Raw genomic sequence first — 20615 nt, forward strand, 5'->3', positions numbered from 1 at the left:
AAATTCCTGGGTTAAGTATTTAACTTTATACCTTAATTGTGAGTGCACAAAATATAAAGAAATCAGCTAAAACTAAGGAAGTGGAGATCAAGTATCTCATAAGAGCTTCAGCAAATGGAAGTAATAAATTAGCTGTAAAAAATTCTAATCTGGAAATAATTTACAGAGAAATTACCTTATTTAGTTACTTTCATACTTACATTTACATCCATGTCCCAGTTTTACACATGACATACTGTGAAAAGTTGTCAAGAGAACTGCACGAATGGGAACACTGACGTGAATTTGTTCACGTTGCGTTATATTTCCATCTTGGTGTGACATAATTCTGACATACCCAGTGAATTCAGATACATGTCTGACAGACTAGTAAAAGTTGGTTGCATAACTATATGGCCTGATTATAACATCACTTGAACACGCCATGAAGCTACCAAATATCAGTGCAAAGTCAAAGCAAGAAACGCCAGAATGAGGCCAAATACTGTAAATGCTCTTTTCTTTCAAATCAACAGATAGGGCCTTGGCAGCATACTAATCCTAAGGACTAAAAATGAGAGGACTTTAGGATGTTAGGGAACTGGGTGCAATTCTGCATAATAATATACGTGACAAAATTTACCGCTCTGCAATACCAAACATGTGAAAGAAAGCCTTAGCATCCATGGTTCATCCACCCTGTCACTTTTTAAGTTCAAGGGCAGGAAAAATATTGAAAACAAATACTACTTGATGACAAATTTTTACTTTGCTTTCTTCCCCTTTTAATCCCCCCCATATGCATAATTCTGTATTTTTTACATGCTAAAAGTTCCCTTTCAATTATTAAGAATACTTAATATCTGCTATGACCAACAATATGCCACTGAATATTTAAACGTTTCAACTCTTTCTTCTCAAAAAACAGCTTAGTAAGCCCTTAGATCAAAAACAACTAATCTTGACATTTTCAAACAAGAGAAACCAGAGGGATAGGACATTCCAAAATGTCCTTGCTTAACCTAAGTAATACCAGATAGGTGTTTTTGCGCTTTGTATTAGCATTTGCATTTTCCTTGGGAGATGGGAAGTGGGAGATGCAAGACCCAAAATGTTGTCCGTGTACAGAAGACACAAATTAAGGGAAGAACCTCTTCCTGTTTTCTCCTTTGATGTCCCTTGCCACCAACAGTCTACCATTTATTTGTTCTTGAACTTGCTGTTTCCAAGCTGGTTTGAAAGTATGACTTTTTAGTAAGTGGTAGAAAGCTGTAGATTACAACCTATTTATACAAGACCATTTATTTAATATGGTTTTCTTTTCAGCAGCAGAAAAACAAGATACAATCTTTTGTTTAGCAAACAGTTTAAATTCCAAAATACCACCACTATTCTGTGAGCAGTTGCAACTGAGACTCAATTTCTCCATTCTTAATTACCTGTCACCTCAAAGAGTCGCTTCTTGAATGAACTGACAACATTTCCATCCTTCCTCCTGAGTAAAGGACTGCTTCTCCTTTCTGTCACCTTTTGTTTTAACCGTGAACGTACCTTCAAATTGGGCTCTGAAGCTGGAAATGAAGAGAAGAAAATAAATGATTACAAATCAAATTACTGCTTTGTGTCAGGCACCACTGATATTCCCTGTAGGACCTCATCTGATCCAAGGAGGGCTTGGAGGCAGAGATTTTACTGCCCATCCTCCCCAGCCATCCTACTGCTCCTCATACAACTCCATTTCAGATTGGTGGCTAGGAAAGAGAGGTAGAGAGCCAAAAAGTTTTGGATCCCAGTATTTTTCTCATCCCATTTCAACTCTGAAGTTACCCATTAATTATTGTTAATATGGTAAGTATTAATTAAAGATGAATGCAACTTTCATTTTACATCATTTTTATCTTTCTTGTAGGTGAAAACTTGAATGGAAATACAGCTTGGAACTTGGAACCTTATAATTGGATTATGGTTTGATGACAGAAATAGAGAGAAGCCTCCACTGGTGCCTTTTGATTTCTCTTAGAATTATAAATTACGACCAGCCTTGCTGGCAGAACATTTCTTGGTCAGCAATTTTAGGCCCAGAATTTCAATGTTTTCTGAGTAACACACCAAACAACTAGATTTATGAAAGTGTCCTAAGAACATTTACACAGAAAAATATATGCTCTGAAAATGAAGAAGTAGGATTGATTCCCAGAAAACCTAGGATTATCTTTAATGCACCTTGGGCAAATTCCACCTTTGTTTCCTAAATGGACACGGTCTTTTTACATGAAGGCCAGAGATGAAGCTCTGCTGTGCTTTTTATTTTGTGATATTTTTAGCATGATAAAATGTTTCATGTACTCACTTATCTGTTCTTTTAAGTAAACCTTCTATTAAACAGACTGCTAAGAGCTAGTGAAAGATAACTGTGAATAGAATTTGTTTATATTTCCCTTTCTGGAACTGAGGCTTGGCCAAGCAATATCTCAAAATAGAGAGAGCTGGAAACTGGGATCAGTTCTCTCTCCTATGCACAGACCTAAGCTCAGCCCCAAGAAGGAGCAAGATTTAGCAGAAAAAACAAAATAAACGAAATCTTCATTATACTCTTTGTCACTTCGGGGCAAGAACTCAATCCCACACTTCTAACTCCAGTCCCTGCCCAGCATGTAATATCACACATCGGTCTCCTGCTGTCCCACTTGTTCCCTCAGGGATGGGGACGTTAGAAACGCTCAAGCGAGAGCAAAGGGGCTGCACCTCCGCCGGAGCGCTGCTGTAACCTGCAGTCGCGCGCTGGCCTTTGGCACGTACTGCATCGCTCTTGGCAAGTGCTCCCTTCTAAGTGGCCTGTGCCTTGAGTGCATTTCAGACCAAGATACACAGGCTAGCAAAACACTGGAAAACTTTAATAACAACAATATTAAAAAGAAATTTCCTTTTTATCAGTTACTATCAGTTATTAAGACCAACGGTTCTAGTGACGGAGAACAGATGACTTGTTTGCTAAGACACCATTTGCTATGAAACTAAAAATATAAAACATAACGATGGGCTAAGATTACACTACATGCTTTCACCACAGATCTCACCCAGGTGCAATGACATTTGAAAGAAAAGGTGCTCGCTCCTTTTGCACTTATGGTTATTTTGATTTATACTATTCCGTACTCTTAAAATTTAGGAGAGTACTTCCATACCCGTGACAAACTAATGTGATACAAATCCTCTGCAACGCTCACTGGAGAAATGGTCCACTTCTATATGAATGTTTCATGCTCAGTCACAGCGATTGCCTTTCTATTTTTACCACATTCCCATCATATTCTGCATCTGAATCAATCATATAAGCAGAGAAAGCAGACTTTGATGTCAATGTCTGAATTTATGAGCCATCTCAGAAGACAGCCCTTGCATGAAAGATGAAGATCATTTTTAAATGGAAATAATCAATTTTAAAATGAAAAGGCATGGAGAAGAGTGGTTTTAAAATTACAAAATAAACCTCCCAATAAAGGTTTGAAGAGTGTTTGCTTCAAATACTGGCTTTCTTGAACGTCTCCCATGAGACAATACCAGCTCCTAACATGGTACCAGCTAGGACTAGATGGCTGGCAATAAGAAGTCAGGTTTCAGTGCACTAAATACATACATTTAACCAGTTTGAGGATGTCTGCTCCAATGGACAAAATGCAAAACTGGGGAGTGGTTTCTCGATACTCGTCTGTGGCTGAGGCACTGATTTGGTGTGTGACTCTAGAGGTCAGTGTACCATCCTGCCCCACCGAAGTTGAAGCAACAGGTATGGATCACAACAGCAATCCTATGTGCTTCAGTGCACTCCTACATGAAGGCAGTAATAACACATCTATAATTGTCAACTGTCTTCTGATAGTTAAAAAGGCAAAACTAAGTATTTTAAGCCTCAAGGATAGAGCTGTGGATTAAAATTATAAATGTAAATACATAGATATACACACAGACTGCCCCAAAGCATATATATGAGATTATTTAGAAATTATTTTAATCCTTTAAACTCTGAAATGCAAACAAGTGAGCAAAAAGTGAAAATAAATTTTTCAAACTTTTTTTTTTTAATTAAATTGTTCCCCTAGTATTTGCAAGGCACTTGGAAACCCTTAGTAGCAAATGGTGAAGAATTATTATAACTAATCTGCCTTATGTTTCAAATGAGCATTACGTTCAATATTTCAACTAGTGATCCTTAGAAGTGGTCTATAGAGGGATAATGCTCAAAATAACTGTTTTGCATTAGCCACCCCTGTAATTATTTCTGCTGCACATTATTAGCACCTTTGCACAGCGTAATTAATCCACTGCCAAGGTTGACTAGGTTCATCACCCAAAGGCGTTCTCCATGTGGAAAAGAAGTGTCACACGGGGAGCCAGTGCCAAATAACGTTTGAAGCTAAAGCTTTACTCACCAGCTTGCTGCAGAGTAGCTTCCTCATGCAGATACAAGCCCCTGAGAATTAACCTTTTTTGCTCCATTAATACCACAAGATCATTGAAAAGACCTTCATGCAGTCTATTACTTTATGCGGTGATTCAACCATAAACCAAGACACTGACTTAGCAAGGTAATTAATGCACATGGCTAACTTTCTGTACACCAAGCATCCCACTGGGGTCCAGGACTCAAAACTAGATTAATTCTACCCCATAAAGGATATGTCCTGTATCTCAGCTTCCTGAGGAAATAGGGCCTCTCTAAAGCGCTGGAGGTGCTGAATAGGTGGGTTTTGCTGGGTTAGATGCCTGCAACTATAGTGGGCTGAATCATCTGACCAAGGAGCCAGAAAGCTAGAGACAAGAGAAAAACAAGCATGTGGCTGGGAGTGTGGCAGATGAGGAAAACAAGACTGCACGTTTTCATGGCAGCAGGCCGGTAGGTTGGGCTATTCATCTAAAATCCTGCTAAGAACAAGTATACATCTGATACTGGTCTAATTGGTCACTATTAGCCTAGCCTCTTTGCTCCACAAATCTTTGCACTTCTACTACATTTAGCACTTTGGAACAAGCAGCTCCCACATGGAGAAAGGGAAAATATATTATTTGAGAGTGTATTGTTGCAAAGAAAATAAAAAGACACAGCTATTTTCTCTGAAGGCCATCAAAGCCCATGTCATTGATCTCAATGGGATCAGTTGATACCCATCTGAGCGATTCACTCGAGTGGACTTCGGGAAAGACTAGCCTGAAAATGACTTTGTTTATGTAACTCTGCAGCATAATTTGGAATAATGAGATGTTGCATTAATATAGCTTTTTCAGTCTCATCGCTATTACCTGGCTTATTCTCTTTTTAGTGCTGGTAATAATGATATGGTATTACTCTTTAAATGACTTAAGTGGGAAAAAGTATGAAAGATACAGAAAGTATTAGTTTAAACAACAACAGAAGATATCACAGGTAACCCAAGGATTGGTTACCTAAGTCCTTGGCATGACTTGTAATTATCTCTACAGAACTGAGAACTTTGGTTCTAGGTGAAGAAGAAGAAAGACGGCGTCTCAATGATTCTTCTCATCTTTATGGTGGCTTCATATAGCAGGAAAGAAGTAAGTAACGGTATTGTTAAAAATGGAAAATATACAGGCTTCTATATAGGTACACATTAATTTCATCACAACCATCATCGCTCAGGTGAAAGAAAACTATTCTCTCCTGAGAAACCTGATACCGAAACACAAGCATGAGAGATAGGAAAATGGTTTGGTGAAGTCATTATGTCCTATACTCCACTTTGCTTAATATTAGCAATTTGCAGATACTAGCATTAAAGAATATAGCCTGGGGCCAGATTGCTCCCAAATGAGCTGAGGTTTTTTTGACAGGGCTTTGCTTTACTGTTTCTTTTTATTAAACACACAGAGATATTTAAGAAGGAGGGATAAAAATCCTTTCTACGCATGGGCAGAGGACATATATATGAAGGGAATGTAAAAGATAATAATGCACTACTTTCTGATGGTTCCTGGAACACAGTACTACTTTTGTATCAGAAGAACGTGTGCCAACTTCAAATCAGCGTTTAATGAACCCAGGCAGGAAATGGGGGATGGGAGAGGGTGCATAGCGAGCAGGTCCTCATCTTGAGGCTAAAGCCATATATAGGAAACCTGAAGAACAGAAAGTGAGCTTTTGTCCAGACTTCGAAAGGGTCTAAAGTGAAAGCATTTCCTTTTCCTTGCTGGCAGGCTGGCTTAAAAAAGCTGTGGGGCAGTCGAGGTAAATGATGCTAAATTTGGCTACAAAGATTCCAAAAACAGCACGAGCAACAGCGGCAAAATTCACATCTTGAGAATGATAAATTGCTCCCTGTTGCCCAGGCACCAGCTGTTATCACTAAGATCATTTTGAAACAATAACTTGGACTTCTCTAATGTATTTAAATCAACAGAAACAATTAAGAAACAAAGACTTCATGATCTTAAAGTAAATCTTCACTGGTATTCTCTATTTCTTTAGCTGTCACTTTTTTAGGCTCTGAAGGGTCATTTATTATACTGATTTGAATATATTCTATGCTGTACTCCATGCAGGAGTTATTAATTGTTTTTTCCTGCCTTATAACTAACAAGTATCAATAAAGAAATACATAGTCAAGGAATCTTTCTTTTTTCACACCACATAGGTTGTTATTTTTTACACTATTGCACTAGAGACCCATGCACAGATAAGCATTATGTGCTTTACAACACAAAACCATGACAGGCCATGCCTGAGACAGCTTAAAGTCTAAGTTATAGATCAAAAAGATGATGTATGGGTACAGACCAACAGAGGTACAAGAGAAAATAATGAGATGGTATCGGTTAGCACGATAGTGGTATTGCCAGCATACCAGTACCTTATCCTTTGTCAAGTTTCTTTCCAGCACTGTGGCAATTGAGAATTTTCAAGAAGATACTGAATGTGGATAACGAGATAACTTTCAGATCTCTGTTGCGATTTCACTTGAAGCAGGAGGAGCAGAATGGGAGAAAACACTGTGAAGAGATCCTCATTTCATTGGGTCCATTGCATAGCACAACAGATTCCTGGTCCATGCTGGGGGCTCCCGGACACCGTGGTAATATACATAAGTAACAAAGCAGCCTGCCTGTCTATACCATGGCAGGACCTGGAGATCAAGGAAAAAGTCAAATCCCACCTCACTACTGCACCAACGAAAATAGCCAAAAGAGGCATATCTAAGGTTCCTAAGTAGCTAGTCTAGGAGGCTAGGGAGAAACTTCCCAATTTCCCCCTCAGGGACGTAAGTAGAATGAAAGGCACAAGATACTCCTACGCACCATCAGAAAGGACAAATCAGGAGATAGTCTGGGCTTCCTCGCTAGAACTATGAATGCAGGCAAAGCCAGGCAGAAAGGCAGAGAACTTAGGGCAGGTCCCAAAACTGTTTCCAGCTTCCTCAGCTGCTTTGTGGAGAGCTGCAAATGAGTTTGTCCTTCTGAGAGACCTGATGGTCTCACAGCCTTTCCTCTGCTGCACGTGGTTCTTGCAGACATGTAAATAGTCTCTGCTCTGCATGGAGGTTCTGACTTCTGCTCTGGCTTCCTGTAGGCAGCCACAGACTGTTTCAGCCATGTCCATGTAGCTGAATATATTAGGCATCGGCAAGACGAGCACTGACTTTTTGTTTTCATACATGACTGACTGACATTTGCTGTAGAAGGCCACGTCCTGATAGAAGACAATACTAGACAATGAACACGTGGGACATCCTCCCCACTGGCTGACAGACTGGGAGATACCAGCGTGTAGCACAATTCAGTAGGTTCAATGACTTCTAAATTCTGGTAATTTAAAACGCCATTTCTGAAAGAGTTTTAAATTAGATTCATGAGACTGAAAGCTATTTACAGATGCCCTCTAAAGCTCCTCCCAGAACTACATGGACCTGACCACTGGGTGGTCCCAACGAGGCGGAAGCACCAGATACAGCAGTACAGGACGGAGACACTTTGTTCTTCTGGCTTGCATCACCTAATGTGTTTTCAGCATCTACCAAAACTGTTTCCTGTACAACCATTCGCTTTAAGGGGAGTGCTGGTCGTATGTGAAACCCTTTAGTCCTTTGCTTTATGTTACTTTTGTAAAAGGTAGAATGCTCTATTTATTCATAAGGTAAATATCTATTCCCTAAATAAAAAAACACGTTTAGTGAAACACATGGTAAAAGAGCTAATTAGATTAGAGGGGATCTTGCAGCCCTTCAGCTCTCTTCAGGCTAAGGAAGCCAATTTAACAAGATTAGCAAATTTTCATTGATTTCCTAAAGAAGGTTCAAAAATGAAATATTCCCTGGAGCTGTTTTAAATATCTAACTTTTCCTTGTTATTCATTGCAGTCTGTATGAAACATAAAATTTCTATTTTATTACCCACGCAAACAAGTATTGTCTTTCTAGGAATGATTTATTGAGTTAGATGTAGGAATTACTTAGTGTACTGCTTGAATTTAGCCAGAATTAGAGATCTTTATATTTTTAATGAAAAGCTGATCAGTGCGATACATTTCCTGTTGATATTTGTTCTGCATGTAACCTGTGAGGCAAAAGAACAGGTCTCTTGACAGAATTCTTAATAATTTCTACTCCTTAGCACAGAAACAGTATCTCCTTGCATTTGCACCACTGGGCTATATAGCAGTTTCAATGAGGCCATGGTTTCACTGGGCCTCTTGAGTCCTCATTACACGTCAAGTCTGCTGAAACCATGGCATATTATTGCTATGTCAAGTCCACTTCAATCTTCTTCCATGTAAACTAATATTCTTTCCCAATAATAAATAAGGGATTAAAAAGCAAATAATAATACACTCTCTTGAAACACAGAATAAAAGAACAAGGATATTTTAAAATTAATTCTCATCTTCCCTGCACATCTTCAAATTCTGTAATTTTTTTTGCACTTTTATAGCACTTATGGGAGCCAAATCACATTTGAGTTCTCAGGAGGTGCAGAGCAGAAAGAAGAAGGTGAAACAGGCCATTTAATAGAGGGCATCCCTCATTTGACTGGTAATAACCAAATTTAGATATGCATGACTGGCAGTCCTTCTGGTTAGGTCTCCACTGGTTATTCTCATCCCCACTTCTGACCAGATACACCAGTCGGTTCTAGCTGGGAAGAAGTAATGGGAATGTAATACCATACTTTCTGCAAATATAGCAAATCCCACTCTTCGGCCTAAATCCTCCTCCAACATCCACTGAATCACTAATTTTGCACTTTCTTCAGTGAAGAAGTGCCAGAGACAATCCCCGAGCACCAAAAGTCAAGGCTTTTGCGGCATCACAATTTGACCCCTGGACACATGATTTATTTTTTATAGAATAATCATGTTCATGATTATGTTGTTCCCCAAGCCTCAAACAAGAAGGAATTAGTTAATAGGGTGATTAAATCCCACAGATTTTAATCTAGGAATATATCCAGCAGTGATAACTCATTGATGGCAGGCAAAAAGTATAACCTAGTATTTCATCAACCTTCAGAAATTCATGATGAAACACCATCAGCTTCTCCCCAAGTTTAACGGGGCATCAATGTAATCAGTGGATGAGAGCTGGGCAGGTCTAGATTGCTGAAGCCTACTCTTTAGAGCTGTCCAAAGGCAATACAGAGTACAGGATGCCAAGAAAACAAAAGCAACCAAAACACAGTATATCTTGCTTTCCTAGCAGATGAGAACTATGGGCCAAATTCAGCTCAAGAGTAGGAAGGCGCTTCAGCTCCACTGAAGACAAATGAAGATAAAATTGGCCCCAAAGTTGTTTGGACTTTCAAAACATGTTTGTCTAACTTCTGTAGGCAAGCTGACTTTGTGAAAGGATCTCTCCATGTTAAGCGAAGCGAGGAGAAAAACCCACCTGTTTAAAGTCCTAATTAGATGTTGACACTGCACCTCCACAACGAAACTGAATTAAAACAAGTTTACTTTTAGATAGGTTCTTTATGCTCTGGGATAGAATTCCAGTCCCCTACAACTTAATTAGCTAAATATACAATGTAACCTTCCATCTGGTAGAGTAATTTAACAGGAATAATTGTGCACCACCGTAACTCAACGAGACACTGAGGAAAACCATTGAAATGCTATTTCCTTTCCTTTGGAAGAGAATTATGTACAATTTCAGCATGCTTTGCATTTCTAACAGTTAAAGCCAACAGGGAGGTATCACTCTCATTTATATTACTTTCCCATGAGAAAATCAAAAGCAAAGTACAAAGCTTATGCCGTTGTTCATGAATGGCTCTGTAATACTTACTTGGCTTTAGCCAGAACATGTTATTTGGCAGCTAAAACCCTTAATTAGAGTTGTGGGTTTGAACAGATTTTTCAGTGAAACTATGTTTTGCAGAAGTTTGGAGAAGTGCAATCTTTACTAACCAACGTCTTCTATTTTGGATGATCTGATACCATGTGATTTCCACTTTTCACTTCTCTGTCTGTTTCTCTCTTTTTGCCATCCTTTCGATGTTCTTGTTTACTTTTCTAAAAGTGTTCAACTGTCCCTGCCCTAGATAACAGTGGAAGAAAAATCCTAGTCCCACTGAAATCAAACAGGACAGTTTCTACTGACTTCAAAGAGTCTCAGATTTTATATGCAGTATTTTGTAACTTATTTATCCAGAGGGAATAGACTTTGAAATGCCCATTAAAACCATTCCACTTCATTTTCAATGGACAGATTTTAGGACTGCTCCCTGCTCCTTATTTAAGCTGTTTCCTTTAGGTTCAAAAGTCAAAAAGGTGTCTAGTGTCTGATTACCTGCTTATCAAAAAGTTACGCAAGCTACTTTTTAATGCTAATTTATAAAATGTTTCTGAAAACATACACAGTTTGGGTAAGAAAACCTTTATGTAACCGCATGAAGCAGAACTCTGTAATTCAATTTGGGCTATGCATTGGACAGTAAAAGAACTAAGATAGTATTTAGACCAAGATTGTATAATTAGTCTAGCCATCAAGAAGGTTCAGTAATTAACAGAGTAATTACTGGCAAGACAGAAAGTGATGTATATACAAGTAGTGTGATTTTTGCTAAAAGAGAAATACAGTGAAAAACCTTTATCCAGGTCATCTTGAAACTGAGTAAGAATCACCCACGTGTAACACCTTTGCTTCCCGCAATTAAAAGTAAGCGTTAAATAAAATATATCAGAGGAACAATCTTGTACTGATGGGAAGACTATGATGGTCTTTAAGAGAACCATCCTGGTGATGACTCCTGTTGAATCCTGGTGCAGGCCCTGGCAGCTTTCATGATACCGAAGCATACCTACACAAGTTCTTTTCTCCCCGACAGTGTCATTAAGCCTACCCTAGCATTCATTTTTATTTAGTTTTAAGCTATCTCAAAAAATTTCCCCTCTAACTCAAGCTAAATTAGAGTGACAGGGCATCCCTCCTCACCCCCAGCTTAGGAGGCTGCAGAATCCCGACGGACTCGAGATGACCGCAGCCCAGCCCGGTAGCTATGACGGTATTGATCTCCTTATGGCTGCTGGCTGCCGGGGGCTGAACTCTCTTTTGGCCTGTTCATCACGTGAATCCGCAAGAAGCTGTTAACAACAGTTTGCTTCAGATTCATTCTTCAATTGCAAGTGAAAGTCTCTTCTCTTTCTAAAATCTCTTACTACTAATTACGTCCTCTCAAGTTATTGATAGTGAATTTAGGAAGGCTAAAAATGTCCGGTGATTAATGGGAAGAGAAGTCAAGAAAAAGAAGGGCTGGGAATCAGGATACTTCCCCCCCCAGCTGCTCTGTGATAAGCACCGGTGATTTCCTTTGGGCACATCACCTAGTCTGAATTTGTCAAGACTGTTCATTAACCCAGGAAAACAAGGACTCTGAGAGGCAGGAATGTTTAGCATCCCTGAAAAAGGGGATAAAATGAGGAGAATCATATCATGTTTGCCTTGTTTCCCTGCTTCAATACACAAAGTGCCTCTCCCATTTACTGTGCTCACTCATAAACTCCGAGAAAAACAACGCTCCTCTCTATTGAGCTTGACTTCTTCATTTTGGCACACATGGTAATTGAGGGTTTGTGATCCTCTAAGCCTTTTTTTTTAACAAAGACCAAAAGAAATCCAGCTTTTTCATACACTGTTACTTCACAGGAGAGTGTTTTCCTAGAAAATGCAAACAGAAATGGCATTTGGTGGCACAAAAGAGAAAGGGAGAAAAACTTTCACACACAAAATGTTTTTCTTCTCAGTTTCAACTGCTCCAGTAAATTACTGAGTCACTAAGTGCAGAAAGAATAATAGTAAGGAAATATTCTAATTAATTTATTTTAAAAAAGAATTACATCTGCTGAGGACTCATTCAGGAATCTTTCACTCTCATTACACAAGAGCTATACTGTTATTCTACTGCCTAATCAGGTTAACTTAATGTGGTTTTTACAAAGTGATCCTCATGACTGTGCAGCACAGCCTTCTTCCTCTCTTTCATCACAATATTAAACAATCCTTCATCTCCTCTTTTTTCCTGGATGAAATTACATAATTTCCCCCCTCCAAGCAAGAACCTTGTACTATTCGCTATTTAAAAAAACCCATGCTATATTTCCATTGAGCATGCTTCCAATTTTTGGAAAGCAAGCTACAAACATCTTCTCAAATAGTACTATTGTGAATGATCTTCAGATCCCTAAGCAAAATTCAAGTTGTAACCTTACAACTCCATCAGCAAGGAAAGACTCAACTGGCGTAAAACCAAAATAAATAGAAATACTGATTGACATTCCCATTCTGACATGATTGTGCTAAACTCAGGAAAGAAAAAACAGTTTATACTTGATATGATGATGTCCCCACGAATTTCTTCCAACAAAAGCCAAAACATGAGGCAAAATGCAGAAATTCCATCTACAGCAACGTTTTCAAAAAGCATGCAGCTTTGGTTAGAGAGCTATTGGAATTTACTGGCTTTTGCTGGTTTGCATCAACACTTGCACAGAGAAAATGAAATGTTACAGGTTGAAGAAAATGCAAATGTTATGGCCATTTGCCAAAATTTCTGCATTTATTTCAACAAGGTAAAACAAAACCAAAAAACTTTCTTTGAAAGGAACTTCTACCTTATCAAACCCATGTTGTTTGCTACATTTTTGTTAGTTTTACAGTAACCTTGTCAAGCAGATATTTTCCCGGACAGATAGACATAGAATTATGGAGATCAACAATCAAAAGTTCTCCATATTAAATGATCAGGTCTTCAAAAGTGCACAGCTCCCATCAGAGCTCTTACAACAGTCAGTATGAATTTCAAAAGTGTTCAGTAATAGGGAGGAATTTTCAAACCTCTCTGGGTAATTTAGACGCATTAGTCTCATTGAAAGTTAATGAGCCATGTGCTGCTCAGGCTTTTGGGTGCTTTGCAGAAAACACACGTTACGATTGGTATCCATGGTGAAAGTCGTGGGCATTTTTAAAATTTGATCTTATGCTGTTTAGGCTAAATTCTGCTTTTAGCTACAGATGTGTGGCTTCTCCTTATGGTATATTTATCTGTCCAGTGAAGCAATAGCTCCCCTTGCTCTGCTCTTTTGAAAGTCTGTCAACACAGAGCATCTGAATGCAGCTGTGCAAAGAGCTGTGTATCCTGGCCTCTAGCCCCTAGGACAGTCCCAATCCTCCATGCAGCTAAGCTGTGTGAAGCCTACTGCTGACAAGTTCTGCTGCATCTTCAACAGCCCGGGATAATCCACATGGCTAAGAGAGTTATTGAGTAACCATAGTCACTGCACTAGGATGTTAACTCTGGTACCTAACTGTAAACATAGAAAGAGCAAGACTTAAGTCTTTCCCTAGTTATCTATGCATCCCCTCATTCTAGATGCTAGAAGTGTAGAAGTTGCACAGGATATTTTCCTCTTTACCACAGCCTCTCTAAACTCATTTTTAAAAGATTAATAAGGAGATGCCACTTCAGGACTAATTAAGCAAAGGTTAAATAGATTACTGAACAAGAAAGTGAGCAAGCAAAGACTCATGATTTACAATGCCTGTGTGACACTCGCTGTTCCCTTAGCACTGAAAAACACATCAGGATGTTAGGAGAGAACCATTCAGCTTTGCTGCCCATTAAACCTGATCTTGGAGTAACCAATTCAGTCAGAATTATGTTCCGAAAGCATTATATTAAAGTTGGAGAAGAGAAAGATACCTCTGTATTTTATATTATGAATATGGAAAATAAAATTGCGAAGAAAAACAAAGCTGCGATTAAAACCCACAACAGGTATTCCTTTCTTAAGGCTGAAAGGAATGTGAGGTCCGCTTTCATATGAATTGCTGACTTCATGCAGGTTCAGCACCACAGAGGGTTTACCAGGAGCCAGTGGCAATAAGCATTCATAGCCTAAAGGAAAGGAAAAGAGGTTCACCCCTCATGGCAAAGGTCAGATTTCTGCAGGCTTCTAGCCTGTCCATATACATGAGTGTTCGTGGGACATCTTTGTCTAGTAAGGTCCCATGAGGATGACACAGGCTCCGCAATGTCCCCTCTGCCTGGAGGATGGCCCTGTAACCACCCAGATCAGTTTAGGGTCATTTGACTTGTGTCGATCTGATTCCTGTTGCTTTTACTCTCAACCTGATGAACAATCATTGCAACCTTTGTGGGGATGTTGCTGAGGGCTGGAATTAAACAACTCTAGTATACAGAGAGATTGGACGTGTAAACAGGATATTTGACAGTTGCTATTTTCACGGATGTGGAGAGCTATCAAATACACTCCCTTGCTAACACACAACATGCTGTACACTTCATTTATATTTGCTTATCAGAATCACTATGTAAATGTCATAGAAACGGTTATGCTAATGATTATATTAGTATTTGTCTATTTATTCTGTAGATATCTTTTCAGAGAGTCATCATGTCCTTTGTTCAATTTTGGAACTGATGCATTGCATGCCCAAATATTTGGAATAACATATAGAAAACATCTGGATTTAATTATATTATAGTCCTCTTATGCAGACAATGGGAATTGAATTAAGGAATATTTTGAAACCCCCACAGAGATATAAAAGTATTAGCAGCTGCATGAGAACTTTACTGTTACAATGTTTGAAAATGTTTTGTTTTACAGATCAACAGTCTGACACATCATAAATATCAATCATAACATTTAAGATATATAAACACGGAAGAAAAATTAAAACTTGCATTTCAAAAACATGTAGATTAATTCACAGCATTTAGAAGATATAAAGTGTGTCCTTTTGTTTAAAAAATGAAAATGTATATTCTATTGGCACAGAAAATATATGTTGTACAATGGTATTAAGCAGAGAACTACATAAGGGCTTATTGTGACTTAATAGCCTGAACAAGATTTTATAGAATCTTGTTATATTGCCACCATATTGTACAAAGAGGAATTCATCTAGAATAAATTAGCATTTTGCTTTTCATGCTTTCATTCTTTTGAAAATATTTGGGGATATAATATGAGCTTGAGAGTCTGCCCCAAAGTATTAGATACAGACTGGATTTTTTTTCTGAATGTATGCTGGTTCCAAATGCCACTTCTTTTCAAGTCAATACCAGTTTTGCAGTTAGTTTTCAATCTCCCAGTGGCTAAATCACATTCAAAGGCTGTTAGCACAGTAGGGGGTCAGACTTTCTCTCTGAATGTAACTATATCACTCAACAGCAGACCCATGCAATAAGCGATCTAATGTTTTCTTTTCTTTTTTTTTCCCCCCTCCTCTTAGTGTCTCCCTGCATTCCTGGATACCGGTCACTGCACCAAGGACCTGAGGCAACAGCCACATGGACTCCACCACCATCCTTCTAGCTTTCTTTATGGTGCAGAAAAAGTCAAGTCTACAGTTCACCTGCTGTCAAGACAAAAGGTTCAGTTGCTAAATCCTCTGAAACGTTCTGAAATGTTCAAATGAACATTTTCTTGTACAACATTACACATTCCTATGTGTAGAAGGCACACACAAACGTATGCATGTGTATGCACATATGCACACAAACTTTGACAACCAATGACACAAAATATATTAATCCAATTCCTCCTCTTTCCATGAATTCCCCTCAAAACGTCCTGAAAAACATTGTCTAAAGGCAGCATACTGTCTGAAGACAGATACTGTATCTACCATGCAAAAGAGAGAGAGCTATTAAATGCAGAAGTAATATTGAGACAAAGAAAATAATACCATAAAAGATCCGTGAAATAATGGTCTGTTTAGAAACTAAATTTATCATGACTGCAGCTTGCACTAGCTGTTAGCATGGGGAAACACCAACTCTTGATACCATGTGGTCACTCCGACCTCCTAAAAATGCAGTCAGGATCTTTGAACTTACCCATAGTATCATTCTGAACCGGCTTATGATTATGATATATGCCCTGCTGATGGACAGCCTGCTTAAAATAAAGGGTGGGAGAATTGCTGGGTAAGGGGCTCGAATAAACTACGCTAACTCACCCGTTTTACGAAGTGGAAAATCATCCTTGGCATCCTGCGCTCCTGGTAAAGTGTATTTGTACGGTGGCGAGGCCCCACTCAGGGGTGGAGAGCTTTGATCCAGTGAGGTATGGTGGGCAGCCCTGCAGCAGACACAGAGAGGTCACAAATTAGCAGTCACTGAGGTGACCAGCAGTAACTACCTACACATGTTGTACACATGTCTCAGCTGTGTTTATGTTCTTGTTCGTCTAAGTGTGCACAAACCACAGGCTCATGTAACCAATTTCACTTTTACAGTAAGTTATGGAACTCCTCGGGATTCCCAAGAACACGCTTTTTGCACTCATTATAAAAGTCACATAGGATAAGAGTCATGTTGACCTACAGACAGGATCTGTCACCAGTTTGGGGAATTGACCATTTTAGATTGTTGCATTTTAATATGAACCAGCTGAGGCAGAGCAAAAGCCATTTAAGTCTTGTTTATCACGTACAAATAGATGTACATTGATCCAGCCTCTTCCATCAAAACGTGGGGGATTTTCAGGGCAGGGGGGCTTGTATAAAACTGACCAGAAATATTGAGTTATTATTATCTGTTTCAAAAAAAAAAAGCAAACTATTTAGTGGATGAGATAGATAAAACCTTGCATTTAAGTTCATTTTCTAAGTTCTGTGAGCACACCACTCTGCAGCACATAGCACTCAAGTCAGCAGAGAAGCTCCAAACTGAAGAGTCCTTTCTGACAACTGCTGGATGAAAGAAATACTGTGGGCAGATCTTTCTGAACACGGAAACTGCAAATTGCAAAGAAATTGCACCGTTTGGCCCAGAGACAGGTTTTTTTTTCCTTTGGTTGATTTTTCTATTTAGAGGGGGAGAGAGGGAAAGGAGGGAAACTTTCAAACTTTGAGTTTATCTAAACATAATTTTACTTGGCCTTTTACAGAGTCTCTCCCTATCTTTCCAATGTAGTGTGGTTAATCAGGAATACCTCTATCAAAAGGGGCACTACCATGAGAGCAAGTACTACTTTCCCTAGTGTAGCAGAAGACATCCTCTGCGGAGCTCCTCATTCTCACTCATCTGAAGACTCAGAACTAAGCTCAGATTATTAGTCCAGAAATCTTACATACTCAAGAGAATTTTACACATTATTTGGGGAAAAAAATTAAGTACTGTATCTCCACCAGAAACAATGTAACTATATATTAAATCATGTTACTACAATGCTCTTGTTCGCTCAGAATGGAAACTCCAAGCGCAGGCCTTCAGTAATTCTTTTTAAAAAGAACAAGTACAAGGTGGAAATCTAGTGTACCATATGCATTTTTGTTTGTCCTATTGAAGGTCAATTCGGGCATAACATTGCACAAATGCACCCAGAGTTCATTTTGTTGGATTGACTTACGTGTCTGTTGTAATAAGGAAGTTAAAAAGGAATTAATTAGTTAAAAAAAAAAAAAAGGACAGAAACTGTAAAAACTGTAAACTCTTAAAATGTTAATAGGCCCATTACAAGACTCAACAAAAACACTTGTTTCAATGGTCTAAGCAGATTCTTATCAAGGCTAAGGCATCACAAGAATATGCAGTTTTGTATACTGAAATCCATCAGAGTAAGAAAAGTTAAATGACCACTATTCTTCTCAAAATCCTTGTGAGTTACTTACACCGTTCAAGTAACTTCACTGGAAAGCAGCATCTCTTCAAGAAGAAACAAGTTTTGTTATTGATTCAAAATCCAAGTAAATCAAATACAAAGTTGTTCTAACTGCAAAAATTGAAAAGACTTGGAAAAATGACAGGTATAGCTGTACAATTTGTGATAGCATCAAGAGATGAAGCAGTTGAAACAAAAAGTTTATACAGATTTCTGACAGCATCTTGTTCTCGTCTCATCACTGAACACCGAGTACTCTTCAGTTCAACCAGAAATATTACAGGTCTGGCTTTTTGCTAACTTCTGGTTGAACTTCTGTCTTGTTCTGGAGGCAGACTCTCATTATGCCCGCTGGAGAAGCATTCTGGCAAGTTTTAACAGATACCTCAATAAGGCAAGGAAAGAGCTTAATACTGAACATACGTGTACCAGAGCTTGGGATGGCGGCTCATGGAATGATTCTTCCCGTTCGCTGGAGAGTCTTTTGTTGCTGATTTACTCAACAGGAACTCTTGAAGTTTCTGCTTCACTTCTGTACTGGCTACTGCCCCTAAGACACACAGAATTAAACATATCTTATCTTTACTTTAAAAAATTACTTTTTTAAAGAAAACAAAAACTAAAACACAACAAAGAAGTGTCTTGCTGCTGGAAGTGTTGTAAACACTAAAAAATATTGGTGGAAATTAGTCAAAATGAGATAACATTTGGATTAAATGTTTGTCTGTAGAAGACTGAAGTTGGCCATAACCCAGCAATCCAGTGAAGTCATAAGGAATATTTCAACAATAGATGAGGCCATGTATCCAGGGCCAGATGTATCTAAAGAATTTAAATTATTTCCTAATAATTCCCAAATACAAAACCAAGGATAGAATTAAAAAGATAGTGACAAAAGGTCACTTTGAATTTGCGGTAAAGGATGTTTTTGCTTTTAGTAAAGTAATAGTAATAGCACAGCAAACGGCCCTCTGAACACTGTCTTGGTTATGAGCAGAACGCTGCAGAAAGAGCCAGCAGTGAGCCTTTTCATTCAAGCCACTTAAGAGCCTGTACCTGTGACGTCTGGAAGACAGACCACAGTCTGAAACACGAGTCTTAGCTGATAACTCTACTCTTACAACAACAACAGAAAGACCAAAACGCCAGGAAGACACAGTGCATTTTGACCTCTCTTGGTGGCTAGCTCAATACGGTACAAGAAGTAGGGCATGTCAATGTCAGGTTAAACTGCCAATTCCTACTTGCAGCATGGGACATGCTTCTTTACTCACAGCCATAATACTCTTCATAAAAAAAGCATAAAAAAGAAAAATCTTCTTTCAGTTTTCCACAAACGATGACAAAAAAGGGAAGATAAAAATATTTCTTTGAAAGTAGCAGCACTAAGGCATATTGATACTCTAAGTATTTGGTTACCTAACTCTGACACAGCACAGCTAGCTGGCGAGCATGTCCCCCTGTGACCCAGTTCCTATAAAATACCTTTACTACCCCTCAGCTTCAGACCCTAACCCCCCTCCCCGCACCTTCCTTCCCTTCTCTACTCAATAAGTAGATCATCATCAGCAGCAAACACCGGGGCTGGGCCCGGGGGGTCACAAGTGCTGCTTGGCTGCCTGCTACATACTGAACAGCCACCCAGCATGCCAAACTGAGAAGGGAACCATTGAGTTCACATCGCTGCTCTTCCTTTGGTGGAAGCACTCATAAAGCCCAACTGTTTATATGGAGGCTGATTTTTCACACCACTTACAGGAACCTTTTGTTCCTGCAGTTTCTGCCATCCTCCCACTGCTAGGTAAATAGGCTGGTGATGCTTTCATGGATTCATCGTTCACCAACGTACTGGAAGCACCATGGACACCTTAATTTCCAAAGCCTACAATGTGGTACACCTACGACTGTTGAACTGATACATTATTCCACCCAAGAAAAAAAGGCAGGAACATAATGTACAGCTCTTTTCTGCTTCGGTCTTTGTCAGTTAATTCTTGTGGTCATTTAGCATAGCAAGTAACAGTATCTGCTCATGGCAGCTTCATTTTGAATACCTTCACAATGTACTTCAACCCGATTTTTAAACTGACCTCACCAAGGAGAATTATTTGTATCTGTCTCCCCCTAGTGAGCACCAAATTCCAACAGTATCCTTTATATCTGTCACTTGCCTTGGAGCTATATATGAGCTAGAAATAACTTGTGCTTGGGCCTCATAAAATGGCATCAAGAACAAACACATGGCAGTTCGAAAAAGTACTAGCAAAAGTATTCAGAAGTCTCAGCCAAAGATATTCTTAAATATTTCGTTATATTTTCCATCTTGAAACCACGTTCAAATTAGTTAATCAGCAAGTAATTTGATATTTTGCTGTTTTGTAGTGCTTTCTGTATTGGGAAATAAGCTCTTCAGAAAGAAGCTCTCAAGTGAAGCTTTCGGCTTTCAAATTCCCTCCTATTTTATAAAAAGAGCTAGATTCTTGGGAGGCATATACACAGG

At 38.9% G+C, this 20615-nt stretch overlaps 1 protein-coding gene across 5 annotated transcripts in view; it reads right to left on the reverse strand.

The window, feature by feature from the left end:
* Nucleotides 1–20615, reverse strand: part of HDAC9 (histone deacetylase 9) — a 283155-nt gene that overhangs the window by 208009 nt on the left and 54531 nt on the right. For 2 of the 5 annotated variants that reach the window (XM_075143615.1, XM_075143617.1), the window contains exons 4-6: nucleotides 18539–18665; nucleotides 16470–16591; nucleotides 1419–1550 (exon numbers count right to left, since the gene is read on the reverse strand). In XM_075143615.1, coding sequence (XP_074999716.1) covers nucleotides 1419–1550; nucleotides 16470–16591; nucleotides 18539–18665 — 381 coding nt within the window. The remainder of the gene's footprint in view (nucleotides 1–1418; nucleotides 1551–16469; nucleotides 16592–18538; nucleotides 18666–20615) is intronic. The other 3 variants (XM_075143619.1, XM_075143618.1, XM_075143616.1) reach the window with 2 other exon arrangements.

The sequence above is a fragment of the Calonectris borealis genome, chromosome 2, assembly GCF_964195595.1.
Source record: "Calonectris borealis chromosome 2, bCalBor7.hap1.2, whole genome shotgun sequence".
Lineage (NCBI taxonomy): Eukaryota > Metazoa > Chordata > Aves > Procellariiformes > Procellariidae > Calonectris > Calonectris borealis.